Genomic DNA, 18,607 nt, shown 5'->3' with positions numbered 1-18,607 from the left:
ATTAATGTCCGCAACAGAACGAATAAATCTCTGAAACATTGTGGCCCTGACAGTGAATCCTAAGGTTGGGAATTTGTATTTTATCATTGAAAAGTCTTAAATGTGATAATAAACATAATATTAAATCGAGCTCTGTAGCTTATTACAAAAAGCATTAGAATCATGAAGCATACGAAACAGTCATGAAGTCACAATCACAGCATTACCCACGAGACTTACAAAACTTTAGCCTGTGGCTGGCAAAGTTAGTCGATGGCGTCGGAATTGCTTGATAACCTCGCATCTGACTTCGTGACATTTGTCTCAGCGTGACTGTATAACGATTACAATGACTCTTTATCTGAATAGAGTAGCAAAGAAACCCACAGGATAGATTGACGAATGTGGGATGGTGAAACGTGTCATGCATTTGAAGTTCAAACTTTCGATTGTTCTAACTCGCTAGAGCTGGTAGCTATGCTCGCGGTAATCTTCAGTGTAATATGAGCAGAGTGGTGTTACGGTGTCACACTCCCATGAAGTTAGACGCTAGGACCGACCTGCTGACGGCTCAAACACCGGTCCCTAGTCGGCTACTCCATCTGAGAGTGCGGCCTGTGGAGTACTGAGGTGTTCAGTGCTAATCACAGAGATGAAGTCTTATTTCTAAGTCAGAAAAGAACTGACTGCTCCATTCTTACCACAAGGAAAAACTCAATCACCAGTCATCGATAATGTTATGTTGGTTCGCCATGATATAAATAATTGTTTATTTAACAAAATATCCTACCAGGAAGAGGTGAAACATCAAAAAACCAATGATCTGATTTTCATCCCCTATTTTTTTTTTTAAAAAACAAAAACTTCCCACTACATGTTATGTTCTCCTGACATCACTTCTATTTCACCACTCAGTGCCCTCTCAACCTGCAGCTACCAGTATTACCGGTCATGGGAAAAGCTAAAAGACTGTGCCTAAGGAGAGCCACCAACTTTGCAGCATTTTCCGACACTGTACTATGAAGTACACTCCTGGAAATGGAAAAAAGAACACATTGACACCGGTGTGTCAGACCCACCATACTTGCTCCGGACACTGCGAGAGGGCTGTACAAGCAATGATCACACGCACGGCACAGCGGACACACCAGGAACCGCGGTGTTGGCCGTCGAATGGCGCTAGCTGCGCAGCATTTGTGCACCGCCGCCGTCAGTGTCAGCCAGTTTGCCGTGGCATACGGAGCTCCATCGTAGTCTTTAACACTGGTAGCATGCCGCGACAGCGTGGACGTGAACCGTATGTGCAGTTGACGGACTTTGAGCGAGGGCGTATAGTGGGCATGCGGGAGGCCGGGTGGACGTACCGCCGAATTGCTCAACACGTGGGGCGTGAGGTCTCCACAGTACATCGATGTTGTCGCCAGTGGTCGGCGGAAGGTGCACGTGCCCGTCGACCTGGGACCGGACCGCAGCGATGCACGGATGCACGCCAAGACCGTAGGATCCTACGCAGTGCCGTAGGCGACCGCACCGCCACTTCCCAGCAAATTAGGGACACTGTTGCTCCTGGGGTATCGGCGAGGACCATTCGCAACCGTCTCCATGAAGCTGGGCTACGGTCCCGCACACCGTTAGGCCGTCTTCCGCTCACGCCCCAACATCGTGCAGCCCGCCTCCAGTGGTGTCGCGACAGGCGTGAATGGAGAGACGAATGGAGACGTGTCGTCTTGAGCTATGAGAGTCGCTTCTGCCTTGGTGCCAATGATGGTCGTATGTGTGTTTGGCGCCGTGCAGGTGAGCGCCACAATCAGGACTGCATACGACCGAGGCACACAGGGCCAACACCCGGCATCATGGTGTGGGGAGCGATCTCCTACACTGGCCGTACACCACTGGTGATCGTCGAGGGGACACTGAATAGTGCACGGTACATCCAAACCGTCATCGAACCCATCGTTCTACCATTCCTAGACCGGCAAGGGAACTTGCTGTTCCAACAGGACAATGCACGTCCGCATGTATCCCGTGCCACCCAACATGCTCTAGAAGGTGTAAGTCAACTACCCTGGCCAGCAAGATCTCCGGATCTGTCCCCCATTGAGCATGTTTGGGACTGGATGAAGCGTCGTCTCACGCGGTCTGCGCGTCCAGCACGAACGCTGGTCCAACTGAGGCGCCAGGTGGAAATGGCATGGCAAGCCGTTCCACAGGACTACATCCAGCATCTCTACGATCGTCTCCATGGGAGAATAGCAGCCTGCATTGCTGCGAAAGGTGGATATACACTGTACTAGTGCCGACATTGTGCATGCTCTGTTGCCTGTGTCTATGTGCCTGTGGTTCTGTCAGTGTGATCATGTGATGTATCTGACCCCAGGAATGTGTCAATAAAGTTTCCCCTTCCTGGGACAATGAATTCACGGTGTTCTTATTTCAATTTCCAGGAGTGTATGTCCACAAAGTAAGTTCCGTTTGGTTATATAAAATTAACGTGTACAGACACAGAAAAAATATTTATTGTACAAAAAATCTAAAACTGTTGAACTACTTTTCTACATAGCTTCCGAAATTCTGTAGGCACTTATCATAGCGTGGCACAAGTTTTCGTATACCCTCTTCGTAGAAGGTTGCCGCCTGTGTATTCAACCATGTGGTAACATGTTCTTTCAGCTCGTCATCATCGTTGCCGTGTTAACCGCCAAGGACAGATTTTAAGTGCAAGAAGAGTTGAAAGTCGCTAGGAGCGAGGTCTGGGCTGTACGGAGGATGATCAAACGGGTCCCAGTGAAATTCCCAGAAGAGTTGTTTGGTCACAGTCGCCGTGTGAGGTCGGGCATTATCGTGGAAAAAAACACCTTTTGACAGTAATGCTCGGCGCTTGTTCTGTATTGCGCGGCGCAATTTCTTAATGGTCTCGCAGTTACCATGTACATTGATTGTTTGGCATTGGGGTAAGAAATCGATCAGCAAAATGTCTTTTCTGTCCCAAAAAACCGTGAACATGACTTTTCGAGGTGTCAAGATTTGCTTAGGCTTAACCTTCGTTGGGGATGAAGTGTGCCTCCATTCCATTGATTGCCGTTTTGTTTCAGGGGTGTCGTACGATACCCAAGTTTCATCCCCCGTGACTATCCGAGAAAGAAAACCATCGCCTTCTTCATTGTAGCGTGTCAAAAACTGAAGTGCACTGCCCATCCGTTGTTTTTTTGTGTTGTTCAGTAAGAATTTTGGGTACTCAACGTGAGCAAAGTTTTCGAAATTTCAGTTTTTCAGTTACAAATTCATGAATTAGTGATCGTGAGATTTGCAGAACATCCATAGCAAGGGCACTAAGTGTAAACTTACGGTTGTGCTTCATCTTCTCTTCAATTGTGTGAACCAGTTCATCAGTAACCACAGACGAGCGTCCACTTCGTTCTTCATCGTGTACTTGATCACGTCCTTCATTGTACAGTCTGACCCATCTTCTAAACACTGAATCACTCATAGCATTTTGTCCGTAAACCTCGCAGATTTATCGATGAATTTCCTTTGGTTTAACTTTCTTTGCATTTATAAAGCGAATCACAGATCTGATATCACACGCGGCTGCTTCATGGAACAATTCGAAGCACAGGCACTGGACTCGGCGACTTGCAAACCTAAGGTGTGGTACAGGTACGTCGATGATACTTTCGTGGTGTGGAGCCATGGTGAAGAACAGCTCGGTGACTTCCTAAGACACTTGAACAGCCTCCATGCCAAAATAAAATTTGCCATGGAAGTAGAAAAGGACAAGAAACTGCTATTTCTAGATGTGCTGGTCACAAGGGACAGCGAAAACCTGGGACGCAACGTGCATCGAAAACCGACACATACGGACCGATACCTGCACAAACTATCAAACCACCACACGAGCCAGAAAAGAGCATGATTAATACGCTCGTAACGCGAGCAGGACGAATATGTGAGCCGCAGAACCTCAGACGAGAAATGCAACACTTGGAAAGTGTTCTGCAATGTCGGGAATATACCGTATACCATGCACATGCGGAAAAGTTTATGTCGGAATGACTGGACGATCAATTAACACCAGGATCAAAGAACATAAGCGACATTGCAGGTTGGGGCAGGTGGAGAAATCGGCCGTGGCAGAGCACGCACTGAGTGAGGCCGACCACGTAATAAAATTCGCCGACACGGAAGTTTTGGCTGTAGAGAAGCACTATCATACGCGCTTGTTCAGAGAAGCTGTAGAAATACAATTACACGCGAACAGTTTCAACAAGAAAGAGGAAAGCCTTAAGGTAAACGGATCCTGGCTTCCCGTACTGCAGCGAACGACCGTCGCAGGTAGCTAGAGGAGAACCGCACCGGAAATGACGGCCGAGAAGCCCTCGGACGTTAGCGCGCCAGGTACATATAGTCTCCGGCCGCGAGCTCGGCTCCAGTGCACCACCGGCAATGGAGGGTGAAGCTTTGACAATGCCAGCCACTCGTGCTGGCGAAACGTCAGTAAAATCGTTAGATGAACATCGACCGAAGAACCCGAGACAGAAGCCAACAGGCAGTTTGTCAACAAGTGGCCACGAAAGCCTTAACAATTTTGTATTATAAAGAAGCACTACAAAGCACACGTCGGCAGCAGCGACCTGAAAATGGCGTACATGCCTTATCCTTGAGTCAGAGTAACTGCCGCGCATGTTTGGAAGGCGATCGTAGTGCCGCCGCGGATAGAAATAGAAACGGAACTTACTTTGTGGACGACCCTCGTATATCAGAGCTGTTTTTCCATGTTTTTGGAAAGCTGGGAGAAGTTTATCTGTTGAAAGCATTTTCTTCACATGGTCCAAGTGCCTGTCTCCTCATGGCAAAGTACAGTCATCTGGAACGAATGCTTTCAGCTCAGCCGTTGAAAGTAGATACCTGCAATAAACTGCACAATAGGCTACGTGTAATAGGCCATCGTTAGCACGACGCCGACCGATGCGACTTCCCCCAAGACAATGCGAGTGCAGGTACACTTGCTGGTCCCCTACCCACAGTTCTGTGAAGAGGGGGTCGTTTCGGTCCTCTACACCCCACCTGCCTCGCACATGCGATGCTCCTCACTTCTAAAGCTCACACAGAAAAGTAACTGATATAGCCGGCACCGTGTTAGATTAAAGAATGTTACAAAGAGGAAATGAAATCAGCACACACAATCAATGCAATCTCGATAATCCATCTAATACAGCCCCCCTCCAGTCGCATAACCGATCATAAATGAATGAAAAGAGACGAACCAAATGGCTTTCCACTTTTCAACGTATGACTACAGAAGTACGTTTTTATGCTTCGCTCATCGATCTTTTTGTAGATACAGGAATTCTGCTAACATTCGCCTGCTGACATTTCTGGATTATTTTTTGAACGGAGAGTTCAACAGTGCTTTTTTTTTTTTTTTTTTTTAAAAAAGGATTTTCCCAACTTTGTTATCAAACCATCTCTAATCCACTTACCTGTCACACATTCCTGCAGAGCACGATTTATAAGGTTTCTCTGTGCCTATAGTTCCCCTTCATGGCTGATATAAAGACTAAATGATACCCATTCATTGTCTAAATTGGATGCTAAAATCAGATTATCTTCTCTTTCTACCGTAAAAACTCTCCTGCTTTCTTGGGGGATTCCTTAAGTTTAGTAAGCATCGTGGATATGATGACATAATGACCGTTGTCTAACTGACACGTTCTCTGTACAAAGTCCGGCCTAACTACCACAAAATGTGAGGCAACTAAGAACTGATTAACGTACTCAAGGGAACTCTGATAGGAACACTTTACCAAACAGTGGTACTGATGAAGAAGCTCGTGTAGTGGGCCGTAGGAAATATTATACAGTGACATGATAACGCAAGCAAAGAAGCAGTGGAAAAGATATTTGCGATTTTAGGAGCGGTTATCTTACGGCCTGCTGTCGGGGGACATGAGATGACTAATGCCCTCTTGTAGTCTAGTAGACAACTATAGCTGGAACACAATAAAAACTGCAACTTATAAACTCTTCCTCAATGACTATCCATCAATAGATGCGATATTAGGGGTATGTAAGAAACCGTAAATTTATGATCTTGTAATCAGAAACAAGAAAGTAGTAACTGTGGGTAAACATATTTCTTAGAATTAGAAGACAAAAAAATGGTTCAAATGGCTCTGAGCACTATGGGACTTAACATCTATGGTCATCAGTCCCCTAGAACTTAGAACTACTTAAACCTAACTAACCTAAGGACAGCACACAACACCCAGCCATCAAATTAGAAGACATGAACTGAAGTTAATGAAGGAGTGTTACTTGACGATGGGTATTTCTAGGTTGTCACAAAATCAATGGTGTGCCTAGAAATAAAGGTATAAATATACTCATGCTCATAAATTAAGGATAACTGCATAATGTGGTGCCACACAACGTGCTCGATAGGGTTTAGGTCTGGAGAACAGGCAAAATGGCTCAAATGGCTCTGAGCACTATGGGACTTAACTGGAGACCAGGCAGACCACGCCATTCGCCTGACGTCTTCTGTTTCAAGGTACTCCTCCACGATGGCAGCTCGGTAGGGCCGTGCGTTACCATCCATCAGGAGAAAGATAGGACCCCCTGCACCCCTGGATAGGTGAACATACTGGTGCAAAATGATGTCCCGATACGCCTGACCGGTTACAGTTCCTCTGTCAAAGACATGCAGGGGTGTACGTGCACCAATTATAATCACACTCCACACCATCAAAACACGACATCCATACAGGTGCCTTTCAGGGACATTAAGGGGTTGGTATCTGGTTTCTGGTTCACGCCAGATGAAAACCCGGCGAGAATCACTGTTCAGACTGTACCTGGACTCGTCCGTGAACATAACCTGGGAGCCGGCCGAAGTGGCCGTGCGGTTCTAGGCGCTGCAGTCTGGAACCGCGAGCCGGCTACGGTCGCAGGTTCGAATCCTGCCTCGGGCATGGATGTGTGTGATGTCCTTAGGTTGGTTAGGTTTAACTAGTTCTAAGTTCTAGGGGACTAATGACCTCAGGAGTTGAGTCTCATAGTGCTCAGAGCCATTTGAACCATTTGAACCATAACCTGGGACCACTGTTCTAATGACCACGTACTGTGTTCTTGACACCAGGCTTTACGGGCTCTTCTGTGACCAGAGGTCAGTGCAATGCACCTTTCAGGTCTCCGGGTGAATAAACAATGTCTATTCAGTCGTCTGTAGACTGTGTGTCTGGAGACAACTGCTCCAGTGGCTGCGATAAGGTCCCGAGCAAGGCTACCTGCAGTACTCCGTGGCCGTCTGCGGGCACTGATGGCGAGATATCGGTCTCCTTGTGGTGTTGTACACTGTGGACGTCCCTTACTGTAGCTCCTGGACACGTTTCCTATCTGCTGGAATAGTTGCCATAATTGTGTGATCACACTTTTTGGCACATGGCGGGCCCGTGCTACGACCTGCTGTGCCTCCAGTCGCCCTAGTATTCTACCCCTCAGAACGTCATCAGTATGTGTTCTTTGAGCCATTTTGAACACACAGCTACCATTAGTACGTCTGAAAACGTCTGCACGCTTACTCGCTGCACTCGTCATACCCCGAGCTGATTAAAACCTGCAAACCGCCCACCAGAGCGTTGTTTCACCATGCATGAGTATTATCCTTGATTTATCAGCATGAGAGTATTTTAATACGTATAAAGTACGAAATTATGTACAGACGTATGTTATACAAAAGACGAAATTGTGTAATTTTGTGCAAGGCACGCTTATACAAAGGTCAGTGGTTGGTTGATTGGGGGAGGGGCCAAACAGCGAGGTTATCGGTGCCGTCGGATGAGGGAAGGATGGGGAAGAAAGTGGGCCGTGCCATTTCAAAGGAACCATCGCGGCATTTTCCTGAAGCGATTTAGGGAAATCAGGGAAAACCTAAATCAGGATGTCTGGACGCGGGTTTGAACCGTCGTCCTCCCGAGTGCGAGTGCAGTGTGCTAACCATCGGACTACCTCGCTAGGTAGAGGCCAGCGGGTATTGATCATTTGTTAAAGAGCAGATAACTAAAAATGTGGCAAAATTTTTTAAAAATGACAACAAAGGAAACAGTAGCGACAAAACTTAATCTGTAGAAAAAATATGTGTAAGGTATGATAGCTCTGTGTTTGCTACAGTTTCTTGCAAATGACAATAAACGGCAAAGCACAATGGAGGACACGCAATAACAATAATGATAATGATAATTCCGTGTAGCGAAGTGGCATGGTGCAGGTCTTTTAATTGGACGACACTTCGGCGACGTGCGTGTCCCTAACCTACCCCAGGAACCCTACCAGGGTGAAAGGGACAGTTGAAGGCGAAAGACCTACCACGAAAAGAGATTCTGCTCGTGGGAGGAAGAACTTTGATTGAATAAAAAGTAGACGAAAACATCCAGCGATCTTGTGGGATACACAGATTGTATAACTATGGTACGACGTAAAGCACAGTGCAATACAGGTGTGTGAGAGCAGGAGAGCTCTCAGCTTGTCGTCGCGCAGACCGGTGCAGACGGCGGATATCGGCGGGCGCAGCAGCAGGCGGCGCGGCGCGGCGCGGCGCACTCACACAGCACGTTGAGGAAGTAGCCCAGCGAGCTGGCGTCCCCGCTCGTGCACTTGTACCAGCCGCTGTGCTGCCGGCTGATGGCGCTGAAGTTCAGGAAGCCGTCGCCAGACTGCGCCACCGGCGGCGGGCCGTCGTCTGCACAGAACGCACAAACACGCCGTCAGCACGCGCAACCGCTCCAGCGATGACATGACCGACATACCTGTAGCTCACTTTACCTCTCCATTTCAGCTGAAACACCTTTACATTACCAAATGAAATTCTGCGCCAGCAGCTATCGAGACAGACTGCCTGGAAGCATTGGTCCTTGTCTGGAAATGATTATGGCAGTGCGAAACTGCTCAAAGGAGCTGTGCCACGTTTCAGTGGCACTCCCACGTCTGCAGTGCCCGCCTGAGTTCGTCATCGAGCCAGGTGTGAAACGCAGAAACTGGACAAGTATTCAGGAGGGACTGGTTAAAATCGCCATCTGGTCGTCCATATTTAGGTTTTCCGAATTTCCTCCAAAAATAGCAGAGACAGATGCCAGGACGGTTCGTTCGAAAAGGTCACGGGCGACTTCCTGTCCCATTCTTCCTGTATCTGAGCTCCTGCTGCGGCTCTAAACCACGATCTTCCTTTTTTCCACAGCTCGTCTAGTGTCACGGTTTTTTTGCAGTGACCATGTAGGTGGCTAGATCAGTGGCAGCTTGTGCCAAATTTTACCAATTTGTGCAGTGTGGTATCCTGTAGCCCTCTGGCTTACAAGGATAATAATCGCAACTATATTGAATATGTTACTTTTACGTAAATGAATTGAACAGTTTAAATAAATTTAAATTAGTAGTTAACAGTTTAACATTGTGAGCAATAAAATAAAATGGCAGAAAATGATGGTAGCAGCGGCAGTCAAATCTGGGACGACGAACTGCCATCGTGGTTGACCATTCAACCTCAGCGTCATTACGTCAATTGTTACTAAAAATCCGTCATGCTCTGTGCTTCCACAATACGTTTCAAAGGAAAGCACTGAACCAAGGCTCTGAGCAAACATAGCACTCATGGTGCCGGAACGAGGCCTACGAGAAAGACAGGTCGCGGCGTGTACGTCACGAAGATAGTCCTGCACTCACTCACTCGCTCAAATCAGCAGACAAACTACGATTCTACACATGTTAACTAGGAACTGGACGTGTCCCTACAAACGAAAACAGAATCTTCTGACGGATACCGCTGTTATGGAATCGTACTGTTATTAGTCCTATAATGATGGGAAGTACATGGGATTGCTTATAATTTGTTGCAGCTGTACTGGCATACAATAAAATAAAATCGTGCTAAAATGATTATCAGTTGCATAAGGCACCACTTTAGCATGTAATGAGTACTGTTAAGCAGAAGAGACCAAATGCTATCAACTTGCCGTTATACCATTAAAATCGAGTACTGAAATTAAATTTTGCTGCAGTACTGTTAATCAGTAAGACTTCATAATAGCAGATTCCAATGGAAGATGCAATTCTCGTTAGTACATGCACGCCCAGCTGCGAGTTAACAGTTTTAGACAAGCATTTTGTCTGCTGAGCTGAGCGAGCGAGCGAGTTCAGGACTACTTTCGTGACGTAAGCGCTGCGGCGTGTCTTTCCCGTGGGCCTCGATGCCGGAAGGAATGACGTCACATCAGAGCATGCACGGTCCAACACTTACAACTACGTCCCTCTTCTGAGTTGATCGTAGTGCGGCTGACCACTGAATCAGCACATGGTACTGGTTTCTAGTTATCGCGAAGAGAGCGCTACAAAACATGTTTTCGTCCATTTTATCTGCATACTAGCACGTATTCACAGAGGAATCGCCTAGTGTTAGTACGATTTCTGGCTCATATTCTTAAAGAAACGGCAGAATTTTAATACGATATTCACGGCATGCTGTTACAGATTAGCTCACGATAACCAGCCGCCACTGGACCAGATACTGCCCATATCCTGTGTACATTGTCTGACGAAAAACGGAAGCGCCCAGAATTTGGAGCATGTACATACCACTGGTGTGTATACAGGGTGGTCCATTGATAGTGACCAGGCCAAATATCTCACGAAATAAGCATCAAACGAAAAAACTACAAAGAACGAAGCTCGTCTATCTTGAAGGGGGTAATCAGATGGCGCTGTGGTTGGCCCGTTAGATGGCGCTGCCATAGGTCAAACGGATATCAACTGCGTTTTTTAAAAATAGGAACGCCCATTTTTTATTACATATTCGTGCAGTACGTAAAGAAATATGAATGTATTAGTTGGACCACTTTTTTCGCTTTGTGATAGATGGCGCTGTAATAGTCACAAACGTATAAGTACGTGGTATCACGTAACATTCCGCCAGTGCGGACGGCATTTGCTTCGTGATACATTACCCGTGTTAAAATGGACCCTTTACCAATTGTGGAAAAGGTCGATATCGTGTTGATGTAAGGCTATTGTGATCAAAATGTCCAACGGGCGTGTGCTATCTATGCTGCTCGGTATCCTGGACGACATCACCCAAGTGTCAGGACCGTTCACCGGATAGTTACGTTATTTAAAGAAACAGGAAATGTTCAGACACATGTGAAACGTCAGCTACGACCTGCAACAAATGATGATGGCCAAGTAGGTGTTTTGGCTGCTGTCACGGCTAATCCGCACATCAGTAGGAGACAAATTGCGCGAGAATCGGGAATCTCAAAACGTTGGTGTTGAGAATGCTACATAAACATCGATTGCACCCGTACCATATTTGTATGCACCAGGAATTGCATGGCGACGACTTTGAATGTCGTGTACAGTTCTGTAAGTGGGCACAAGAGAGATTACGGGACGATGACAGATTTTTTCCACGCGTTCAATTTAGCGGCGAAGCGTCATTCACCAACAGCGGTAACGTAAACGGGCGTAATATGCACTATCAGGCAACGGAAAATCCACGATGGCTGCGACAAGTGGAACATCAGCGACCTTGGCGGGTTAATGTATGGAGCGGCATTATGGGAGGAAGGATAATTGGCACCCATTTTATCGATAGCAATCTAAATGGTGCAATGTATGCTGATTTCCTACGTAATGTTCTACCGATGTTACTACAAGATGTTTCACTGCATGACAGAATGGCGATGTACTTCCAACATGATGGATGTCCGGCACATAGCTCGCGTGCGGTTGAAGCGGTATTGAATAGCATGACAGCTGGATTGGTCGTCGAAGAACCATACCATGGCCCGCACGTTCACCGTATCTGCCGTCCCCTGATTTCTTTCCGTGGGGAAAGTCGAAGGATATTTGCTATCGTGATCCACCGACAACGTCTGACAACATGCGTCAGCGCGTTGTCAATTCATGTGTGAACATTACGGAAGGCGAACTACTCGCTGTTGAGAGGAATGTCGTTACACGTATTGCCAAATGCATTGAGACTGACGGACATCATTTTGAGCATTTATTGCGTTAATGTGGTATTTACAGGTAATCACGCTGTAACAGCATGCGTTCTCGGAAATCATAAGTTCACAAGGGTACATGTATCACATTGGAACAACCGAAATAAAACGTTCAAACGTACCTACGTTCTGTACTTTAATTTAAAAAAAACCACCTGTTACCAACTGTTGGTCTAAAATTGTGAGCCATATGTTTGTGACTATTACAGCGCCATCTATCACAAAGCGGAAAAAGTGGTCCAAAAAAATGGTTCAAATGGCTCTGAGCACTATGGGACTCAACTGCTGAGGTCATTAGTCCCCTAGAACTTAGAACTAGTTAAACCTAATTAACCTAATTACATCACAAACATCCATGCCCGAGGCAGGATTCGAACCTGCGACCGTAGCGGTCTTGCGGTTCCAGACTTCAGCGCCTTTAACCGCACGGCCACTTCGGCCGGCAAAAGAGGTCCAACTAAAACATTCATATTTCTATACATACTACACGAATATGTAATGAAAAATGGGGGTTGCTATTTAAAAAACCGCAGTTGATATCCGTTTGACCTATGGCAGCGCCATCTATCGGGGCAACCATAGCGCCATCTGGTTTCCCCCTTCAAGCTAGACAAGTTTCATTCTTTGTAGTTTTTTCGTGAGATATTTGGCCCGGTCACTATCAATGGACCACCCTGTATAAATGATCAGCACAGGATATGTCTGTGACTTTGAAGTGGGTACATCTGTGAACCCTCCCACCCCTCCCTCTCATAATTCTGTCGTTTCATGACTTTTTACTCACATAATTTTGTCACTGTCACTGTAGTATCCTGAATACATGCCAGTGCTTGCGAGAAGAGTATAATGGAACGTTTTGTTTGATTTTTTCTTGAGATCCGTATCGTGAAAGGCTTCAACCATTCGACCTCTCACACAATTTTGTGTTTTTACTTTTTCACATTTGGATGATTATCTTTTGTCCTCCTACATTAGAAACTTATTTTCCACGCCAGAGAAGAAGATCACACTGGTAATTGAAACAGTGCGTTGTGTTTATTCTTAATTTAATTTCGATGTCCCCAACACAGAGAAGCTCTCGTTTCGAACGAATGGGAGTGTAATTACAAATGCATGCAACTGCGCAGATTCAGAGGGAAGATATTGATCTGACTATGCAGTAGCTGACTGGGATGGCATTTCAGTGTAATCTTTGAAGTCAGGTCCGGTGGCGATAGTCTGCCATGAGAGTTTGTCGCGCCACAGTTAGCTGTGCGTCTCTAGAGATGTGGCCACGTGGTTGGTCCTTTCTAATCCAAGTGCAGGGACGCTAACTTCAAAATTTCATCCTTAGAACGGAGTGGAACATTTTAAGTCGAAAGAAACAGGTATCGGCCGCCATGTTTTCTGATTGTAGGAGACGCCTGCTTTCACTGGCAACATCATCTTGGTGATGGGTCAGTGCGCCCAACAAATTTTGTTCGCTCACTGTATGCAGAAGCGAGGAAGTTAAGGTTTTAGACTGAATGTACTGTAATGCGGCAATGAGTTGCTGCTCCGCGGCCAAGTAATTATGAAAAATTTTGGAAATTTTGTGGTAAAGTCTTAAGGGACCAAACTACTGAGATCATCGGTCCCTAACCTTACGCACTACTTAATCTAACTTAAACTAACTTAGGTTAAGGACAACACACACACCCATGCCCAAGGGAGGACTCTAACCTCCGACGGGGGAGCCATGGTGGCCGAGACCGTGCGGCTAACCCGCGCGGCAGTAATTATGACGTACTGTGTCTGTACATATATGGACAGTGATACTTGGATGACATTTAGATCGATTTAGGTTTGTCTATAACGATAATGTTCAAGCGTTAGGAACAGTACGGAATTATGGTGAGTGACGACTTTAGTATTTTCTTACGCAAATTCAAAAGGAAACGAACTTGGTCCTTAATCGGTCACAATGCACTTCATGCATCGTGTTAACCTTCTCCATTGTTTCCGCTGTGAGTCAGTAACTGCCTATGATGATTCATTTATCAGTGGGTCCGCAGCTCGTGGTCTAGTGGCTAGCGTTGCTGCCTCTGGACCACGGGGTCTCGGTTTCGATTTCCGGCCGAGTTGGGGATTTCCCCTGCCCGAGGACTGGGTGTTCGTGTTGTCCTTATCATTTCATCACCATCATCATCATTCGTGACAATGGCGAGATTCTGAAAAAAATTGAACTGTGTCAAAATTGGTACTTCTTAGGGGCGCTTGATGAGAGCGCAGTTGAGCGCCCCACAAACCAAACATCATCATCATCATTTACCAGCGGAAAGTAATGAAATTTGTTTTCAATTACTGAGTGCATTTGAATCTTTGTGTGTGAACCATAATCCTTCTACGCGTTATGTGTTATGAACAACATATTAGAAATCCTGCCTGGTGTGGGGTGAGTATGGGAGTGGGGTGGCGTCTGAACGTAACTTTTGTACGTTGAAAACTTCGGCCTCTAGAAAAAGCGTATCCCAGTTAAAAATGTAGCTACATTCAACTTGCTCCAAAAGGTACTGTTCATTTTTTATGTAGGATTACTGTTTGCGTGTAACGAGCGAGAGAATATGAAAATCTCGCTTTAGGTTTTTGAAGGGCAGATATAATATTGTGGGTTGTATAAAACTACTCTGGTAAGATCAGCTGAATAACCCCGTACGTGCGTAACATCGAGTATTACGGAAAATTAAATTAAAGTTAAATTGATAAGAACGATTCTCAGAATCTTTCACAAACGTTAAGGTGAATAACAAAACTTTTTCTGTAGTGTTGACAGAAAAGCCAACACTGTTTTTCTAGAGGAGGCCGAAATGCACGCGTTTAATTACACGCTGACTGGCGTGAGGTCTGGAACAGGACAATATCTTGAGAATTGCAAATAAAGTACGCAGTTGATATAATACTTAACTTTAATCCACAATTGTAGAACATCTCTCGTTACGGTACATGCTTCATAATATTAATTATCAATTGAATACGGCGCCTTGCTAGGTCGTAGCAAATGTAGCTGAAGGCTATGCTAACTATCGTCTCGGCAAATGAGAGTGTATTTGTCAGTGAATCTTTCCTTGCAAAGTCGGCTGTACAACTGGGGCGAGTGCCAGTCAGTCTCTCTAGACCTGCCGTGTGGTGGCGCTCGGTCTGCGATCACTGACAGTGGCGACACGCGGGTCCGACGTATACTAATGGACCGCGGCCGATTTAAAGGCTACCACCTAGCAAGTGTGGTGTCTGGCGGTGACACCACATTTTCAGCTGGCAGGATGCGAAGCAAAACTTTTGGTTTCTTAGCTCCACATGTATACCTATTACAACACGGCGCTGACCTACAAATCTTACTTTGTCCTGTGTCATACATCACATGAAAGTTTTAAAAGCCGATGAGTCATACCTGAAATTTCATTGCAACAAACTGTACCAATACTGAAATCATTTGTAGAGAACCTCACTGTGTTGCTGTTTTGAAACAGGTTTTATTCAAAGGACCTAAATTACAATATAAAGCACACAAAATACGACCTTGATAAAATCCGATATGTCGTCTCCCAGGTTTGATACGCTGAGGTGACAAAAGTCATGGCACAGCTCATAATATCGTGCCGGACCTCCTTTCACCGCACTTAGCGCAGCAACTCGCCGTGGCGTAGACTCGGCAAGTCGTTGGAAGACCCCTGCAGGAATACTCTGAGCCACGCTACCTCTATGACCGCCAATCACTGCGAAAGTATTTCGGGCGCAGGATTTCGTGCACAGACTGACCTCTCAATTATGTCCCATTAATGCTCGATGTGTGACCAAATCATTCGCTCGAATTGTCCGGAATGTTCTTCAAACCAATCGCGAGCAATTGTGACCTGGTGACATGGTGCATTGTCATCCATAAAAATTGCATCGTTGTTTGTGAACATGAAGTCCATGAATGGCTGCAAATGGTCTCCACATTCCCGAACATAACCATTTGTAGTCAATGATCAGTTCCGATGAGCCTCAGAACACAATCCATTCCACGTAAACACAACCCACACCATTACGGAGCTAGCATCAGTTTGTACACCGTGTTCTTGACAAGTTAGTTCCATGGCTTCGCGGAGCCTGTGTCACACTCGAACGTCACCACCAGGTCTTACCATCAGAAATCGCGACTCATCTGAGCAGGTCACGGTTTGCCAGTCGTCTAGGGTCCAACCGAAACGATCACGAGACCAGGAAAGGTATTGCAGGTGATGTCGTGTTGCTAGCAAAGGCACTCGCGTCGGACATCTGCTGCCAAGCGCATTAAGGGGAGGTTTACTATCTTTTGGTTAAAAAAAAATCGATTTTTTTAAAATTGCATTTTTGGATCCATTAAAGTGTTTGGAATCCACCCCTGAAACGGTTTTTCCGAATACGGAACGGAAATGTTTGTGTTATTCGCTGTTGAACAAAAAAATGCACCTGCCTGAAATCGGCCTTTTCCACGCACCAATTTTTTCCTATCGGAGGACGAGTTAGTCTACCGGTGCTTGGGAGGAAATACACACAATTCGAATGAAAGTTTGAACGCGTGTGTTTGGAAATTAGCCCCCAAGCATTTGCATTCTGGTGCGAAGACTGTGGAGATTGCGACTTTCCTGGGAGTGAGCAGCTTCAACGAAGGGTATTCGGCTATTATGAAGACCATGACAACGATGGACGTCACCCTGGGACTCTATTCGACACAGTTCGCCAAGCATTCGGACGACCACCGGGTTCAAGCGGCCGAAAACCGCTTATCACCGGCCGTACGAGCGGCTCTGGAGCAGCGGAGGATGGCCCAGATCGAGCAGAACGCCCTCTATGAGGAGGAAGAAGGACTAGTTTATGAACCCGGAATAGCAGATTGAACGTAAGTTGCATAATATTGCATTTATATGTAGTCAAAACTACAAACGCGTTTTTCTCGAAATGACATTTTTTATCGCGAAGTATGGTAACTTCAAATCTACTGAACCGATTGGGATGATTATTTGTTGCCGACGAAGCTAACTAAATTGTTTAGGATCTGTACCGCTTTTATTTCGATCCATCAACTACAAATATTTTTACTTCGCCGACGAAGTCGAAAAATCGATGAAAAAAACCCTATTTTCTTTCAAATGGCCGCCATTTTGTTTCCTATGGTCCAAATAACTTAAGCGAGGTACAACTCCTAAAGAAGCTATATATACTTCGCTAACGTCAACTCAATTTTGATTTCAGGCGAGCCGGCTGATCAGTGACATACCGCGCGTAGAGGTCTACATCGAAATTTTGTTTCTTTCCGTCGACACTTCGGCCTTTTCTCTTCGACATTTCCAATCGAAAAGTTCCAGTTTGTAGAGGAAATATCAATAAAGATTTTGACCAAATTTGACATTGATATCCGTAACACATCCCGAGAAAAAAGTTGTCAAAGAGCATTCTTTCTTCGGGCTAAAGATACTAAACCTCCCCTTAACGCCAGATTTTGAGCACTGTCCTAACGGATACGTTCTTCGTACGCCCCACATTGACTTCTGCGGTTACTTCACGCGTGTGGCTTGTTTGTTAGCACTGACAACTCTACGCAAACGCTGCTGTTCTCGGTCGTTAAATGAAGGCCGTCGGCGTCTGTGTTGTCCATGGTTAGAGGTATTGCGTGAAACCTGCTATTCTAGGCACACTCATGGCAATTTGGATACCGGAATATTGAATTCCCTAGCGATTTTAGAAATTGAATGATCCGTGCGTCTAGCTTGAAATACCATTCCGCTTTCCGCGTTCAGAGTCTGTAAATTCTCGCCGTGCAGCTAGAACCACGTCGCACACCCTTTTACGGGATGCGCCTGAGTGCAAATGACAGCTCCGCCAATGCACTGTCCTTTTACGTACACTACTGGCCATTAAAATTGCTACACCACGAAGATGACGTGCTACAGACGACAGGAAGCAGATGCTGTGATATGCAAATGATTAGCTTTTCAGAGCATTCACACAAGGTAGGCGCCGGTGGCGACACCTACAACGTGCTGACATGAGGAAAGTTTCCAACCGATTTTTCATACACAAACAGCAGTTGACCGGCGTTGCCTGGTGAAACGTTGTTGTGATGCCTCGTGTAAGGAGGAGAAATGCGTACCATCACGTTTTCGACTTTGATAAAGGTCGGATTGTAGACTATCGCGATTGCGGTTTATCGTATCGCAACATTGCTGCTCGCGTTGGCCGAAATCCAATGACTGTTAGCAGAATATGGAATCGGTGGGTTCAGGAGCGTAATACGGAACGCCGTGTTAGATCCCAACAGCCTCTTATCACTAGCAGTCGAGATGACAGGCAGCTTACCCGCATGGTTGTAACGGATCGTGCAGCCACGTCTCTATCCCTGAGTCAACAGATGGGGACGTTTGCAAGACAACAACCATCTGCACGAACAGTTCGACGACGTTTGGAGCAGCTTGGACCATCAGCTCGGAGACCATGGCTGCGATTACCATTGACGCCTCATCACAGACAGGAGCACCTGCGATGCTGTACTCAACGACGAACCTGGGTGCACGAATGGTAAAACGTCATTTTTTCGGATG

At 46.0% G+C, this 18,607-nt stretch overlaps 1 protein-coding gene across 1 annotated transcript in view; it reads right to left on the bottom strand.

Annotated features, from left to right (window-relative positions):
- The window catches only part of LOC126455753 (roundabout homolog 3-like), a 70,260-nt gene that overhangs the window by 32,710 nt on the left and 18,943 nt on the right, over window positions 1–18,607 (bottom strand). Inside the window, 1 exon segment of the mRNA XM_050091518.1 lies at window positions 8,582–8,716. Within this exon segment, the coding sequence (XP_049947475.1) occupies window positions 8,582–8,716 (135 nt within the window).

Source organism: Schistocerca serialis, chromosome 2 (genome assembly GCF_023864345.2).
Source record: "Schistocerca serialis cubense isolate TAMUIC-IGC-003099 chromosome 2, iqSchSeri2.2, whole genome shotgun sequence".
Classification (NCBI taxonomy): Eukaryota; Metazoa; Arthropoda; class Insecta; order Orthoptera; family Acrididae; genus Schistocerca; species Schistocerca serialis.
The sequence above is the reverse complement of the archived record's forward strand: the minus strand, read 5'-3'. Positions and strand labels throughout refer to the sequence as shown.